Raw genomic sequence first — 4,561 nt, forward strand, 5'->3', positions numbered from 1 at the left:
ACCTCTACTGGTCAACTCCTGTTATTACATAATAATTAAAAAATACGTCCGTTTTTCATCATATTTTTTAATAATAAATAATTCTGTCTAATATCAATTATTGTGAGTATTTTTGTTCGCATCTTTGCCTGTTAGTAAAGCACAGTAAGTTTCTCTTATTATTGTCATCAGGATTGTATTTTTTATCTCATAATTATGATTTTTAATGTCAAAGCTAATGACTTCATCTTATCATTATGAATTTTTATCTCATTAATTTGTTTCTTTATCAAATATTTCTGACTTTACAACAAACATGATGACTTTTCCCCTCATTACTGTTGATTTAATTTAATCCTATAATTATGACTTTTAATGTCAAAGCAAATGACTTTTCATCTCATTATTATGGCTTTTTATCTCATTCATCTGTTTTTTGTTTTTTTAATCAAATATTTCTGACTTTCTAAGACATATGATGACTTTTCCTTTCATTATTATAGTCAGGATTCTATTTTTATCTTATAATTATTATTTGTAATATCAAAACTATTACTTTCATCTCATTATTATGACTTTTTATCTAATTCATCTGTTTAAAAAATATATATATATATATAATAATTCTGATTTTACAACACATGATGACTTTTCCTTTAGTTATTGTTAATTATTTCTATTTCATAATTAGGATTTTTAATGCTAAAATCTTAATATTTCTGTCCCATATTTCTAATTTATGGTGATATTTTTTTTATTTATTGGCGTCCTTTGAAGTGACTCTAAATGTTTTTCTCTCCAACACAAAGCGAGAATGACTCCAATCCAACATATTTGCGTGTTTCCTATTGGTTGAATTGGTGGGATTATACAGTAGTCCAGTGACGTCATCTGCCTTTACGCACAGACACAGACACACACACTGAGGTTCATCTGTGGATGAAAACATGGGTGACATTCCTCAGATCATTAAAATCGGGATTTCTTTGAAGATGAAACCGAACAACGCGGCGGTTTTCTTCAAAACCGACGGAGCGCGTTTTGGACAGACGCGAACCATCAAACTACTGACGGGCTCCAAGTACCGGGTGGAGGTGGTGGTTAAACCTGGAGCTGTGCAGGCCACGTAGGTATAATAATAACCAGTGGATTACAGTAACAGTAACCTGCTTTACTCTAACACATGGATTGATTGGCTCTGAAATGCAACGTCATGTTTAGCTACGTGCACGTTTCATGTGCACGTAGAGTATTTACATTGAACTTTTCCTGTTTTTGTTTTTGTCTCTTTATTTATTTATTTATTTTTTATCATTTTAATCTTGATCTTTTGGTCTTGATTTTATAAATAAGAAATTCCTAAAAAAAAAAACAACGACCAAAATAAATAAATAAAAAATAAAGACTCAAAAACAATCAAGACAAAAAAAAACCTTCAGACTAAAATGAGATTTAAAACGAAAATCAAGACAAAATTGGAGAAAAAAAAAAAAAAATCAAGAAAAGAAGAAGAAAAAAAATGAAGACAAAAAAGGAGACTAAAAAAAACCAAAAACATTGAGACTAAAAAATATTTAATTAAAATCAAGACAAAAAAAAAAAAAGAAAAGATTATGGCTTTAACAAAAAAAAACAAATTATTTTAAAACTGTTCTACAATTGTGATTTATTTTTTCTTCCATTATTGGATCTGTTGTTGTTGTTGTTGTTGTTGTTGTTGTTGTTGTTGTTGTTGTTGTTGTTGTCGTTGTTGTTGTTGTTGTTGTCCAGTGGCCCTAATCCTCCTCACTATAAAACATTATTATCAATTAAAAAATGCCATATGATCTTGGAATCTGATTCCAGTGCTGCATTCAGATGCAGTAGGAAATTATGACCTTCTCCTTTTTGATGATCTGAAGGTATAAAGATTGTGTATTTCTTTCTGCTCCACGTGATTAGAAAAGAAAAGACGAGTTAGAAACTAAAGTAAGTAAAGTAAGGCTCTGATTGGCTGAACCACAAATCCTGTATTGACTGTAGAGTTTGGCCTCATCTGACCTAACACACACACACACACACACACACACACACACATACACACACACACACACACACACACACACACGTTATATAATGGTTGCAGTTGTGCATCCATTCAAGCATTAAACAAAGATCTGTTCAGTGATAAGCTCAGAGGTGTGTGTGTGTGTCAGTAAATGTAGGACACACACACACACACACACACACACACGGATTAACAGGAAGGCAAAATATCAGTAACACACTCATCAATCTGTTTATCCACTATTGTATTCATATATTAATTATAAATTAAATTAAATCATCAGTAGGATGCTCCTAGTAATCAATATGACACACAGGAGAACATGTAATCTCCACACAGAAGGACAGACGCAATCTTAAATAACCTTCAGAAAGAATAGGAAACGCAATGAAAATATGCTCAAAATGACTCAGAAAATACACAAAATAACCTTAAAAACATCAAAAAACACATATGGCAACAACAAAAACACACAAAATGACAAAAAACAGTTAAAAAACAACATTAAAAATACACAAAATGACTGAAAATCATTTCTGTGGTGAAATTATGGGGTTTTTTTAGGTTTTTTATACATTTCTGGCCATAAAAGTCAAAAATATATGGCTGGAAATATCCGCTGCTCGCTGCTTACTGCTGTGTGTGTGTGTGTGTGTGTGTGTGTGTGTGTGTGTGTGTGTGTGTGTGTGTGTGTGTGTGTGTGTGTGTGTGTGTGTGTGTGTGTGTGTTATAGGTCGATGAGCGTGGGAGGAGTGACCTTTCCTTTAGAGCAGCAGTCTAAAGACCCTCAGTGTGTGGTTTACACAGGACAGTACGACACTGAGGGCGTCACACACACTAAAAGTGGAGAACGACAGCCGGTTCAGATCAGTGTTCAGGTGAGAAAACACACACACACACACACACACAGACACACACACACACACACACCATCCAACATTCACACCCAAGCAACAGAAACTAAGGTCAGCACGTCTCATCAGAGATAAGATGAGATGAGAAAGGATGGAATGAAAAGAAAAAGGATAAGATTGTAGAAGAAGATGAGATTATATAGGATTACATGAAACATGATAGAATGAGATTAGATAAAATATCCTGTTATCAGATAAGATGATATAAGACAGAATGGAGTGAAATGAAAAAGGATGAGACAGAAGGAGATGAAATTATATTGGATGAGATGAAATATGTGGATATGAGAGAGAAAAAGATGAGATGAAATGAGATGAAATAGGATGAGATGTGATTGATGACATGAGATAAAATGAGATGAAATAGTGTGAGATCAGATAGGATGACATGAGATGAGAAAGAATGAGATGTGATGAGATAGAACTAGATGAGATCATATAGGATGAAATACATGGATATGAGATAAAATGGGATCAAATAGAGTACAAACAAGCACAACACACAAGCAACAACAAAAATATATATTAAAAAATAAACAAAATGACTAAAATAATCAGGAGAAAAAAACAACTTCAAGTTTCCTTTTCCGTCTCCTAAAAATACTTTATGAAGGAATAATATGTAACGACCAGAAAATACTTTTATCATCTTTCCAGTTAAACAGCTTTAGTTATTTCACTTCAGTGTGTGTGTGTGTGTGTGTGTGTGTGTGTGTGTTCAGTTCACAGAGGCGGGCCTGTTTGAGACGGTGTGGCAGGTGAAATACTACAACTATAATAAGAGGGACCACTGTCAGTGGGGAAACAGCTTCAATAGCATCGAGTACGAGTGTAAACCCAACGACACACGCACACTCATGTGGGTCAACAAGGAGATGTTTGTGTGACACACACACACACACACACACACACACACACACACACACACACACACACACACACACACGCACACACACGCACACACACGCACACACACGCACACACACGCACACACGCACACATGCACACACGCACACACGCACACACATAGCTTCCTTGTCACCTAAATCCATCAAAACCAGAAAGCTCCTTCAAAATAAAATGCAGATTTGGTTTTTAACTTGTGACATTCCAGTGTTTCCATATGAATATAAATTTCTTTATTGTTATTGATGGATAAATGGAGACATACGTGTTTTCTTGTGCTGAGCCTTTAAACTGTGATGTAGTGATTTTTTTTTTTTTTTCGTGTGTCATGTAATATTTATTAAAAAGCAGCTGAATTTTTGTTGTAACAAGTTAAAAGTTGTTTTTTTTTGTAGGTCGGATCCCTCTGTTAAAGGCCTCAAAGTGGAAGCTGGTGTCAAATTTAATTTAATTTATTTAATTTATTTAATTTATTTAATTTATTTAATTTATTTAATTTATTTAATTTATTTAATTTATTATTTAATTTAATGTGCAGTTTAATTTGACTAGAATATAATTTACAGACTCTCTGCATTTATTTGTATTAGTTTGCATCTAAAATGATACATCAGGTTCCATTATTGTTGCAGTATTGTCAAAAATGCTTGCATTGCTCATTTTTTGTCATTATTTTTAATTATTCATGTCCCATGTGTTTTCTGGGTACCTGTGC

At 33.3% G+C, this 4,561-nt stretch overlaps 1 protein-coding gene across 1 annotated transcript; it reads left to right on the top strand.

Annotated features, from left to right (window-relative positions):
- Positions 1-889: 889 nt before the first annotated feature.
- On the top strand, positions 890-4,226 carry cnrip1b (cannabinoid receptor interacting protein 1b). The gene is made up of 3 exons (XM_028468481.1): positions 890-1,105; positions 2,760-2,904; positions 3,663-4,226. Exons 1-3 carry the CDS (start codon positions 927-929, stop codon positions 3,825-3,827), a joined length of 489 nt encoding a protein of 162 aa, XP_028324282.1. The 5' UTR covers positions 890-926; the 3' UTR covers positions 3,828-4,226.
- The last annotated feature ends 335 nt before the right edge of the window (positions 4,227-4,561 follow it).

Source organism: Gouania willdenowi, chromosome 15 (genome assembly GCF_900634775.1).
Source record: "Gouania willdenowi chromosome 15, fGouWil2.1, whole genome shotgun sequence".
Lineage (NCBI taxonomy): Eukaryota > Metazoa > Chordata > Actinopteri > Blenniiformes > Gobiesocidae > Gouania > Gouania willdenowi.

Excerpts from the sequence above, each read along its gene's own strand:
- cnrip1b (XM_028468481.1), top strand. The coding sequence starts at position 927 with ATGGGTGACATTCCTCAGATCATTAAAATCGGGATTTCTTTGAAGATG. Across the intron at positions 1,106-2,759 it reads CCTGGAGCTGTGCAGGCCAC|GTCGATGAGCGTGGGAGGAG; the intron begins GTAGGTATAATA and ends TGTGTGTTATAG. Across the intron at positions 2,905-3,662 it reads CGGTTCAGATCAGTGTTCAG|TTCACAGAGGCGGGCCTGTT; the intron begins GTGAGAAAACAC and ends GTGTGTGTTCAG.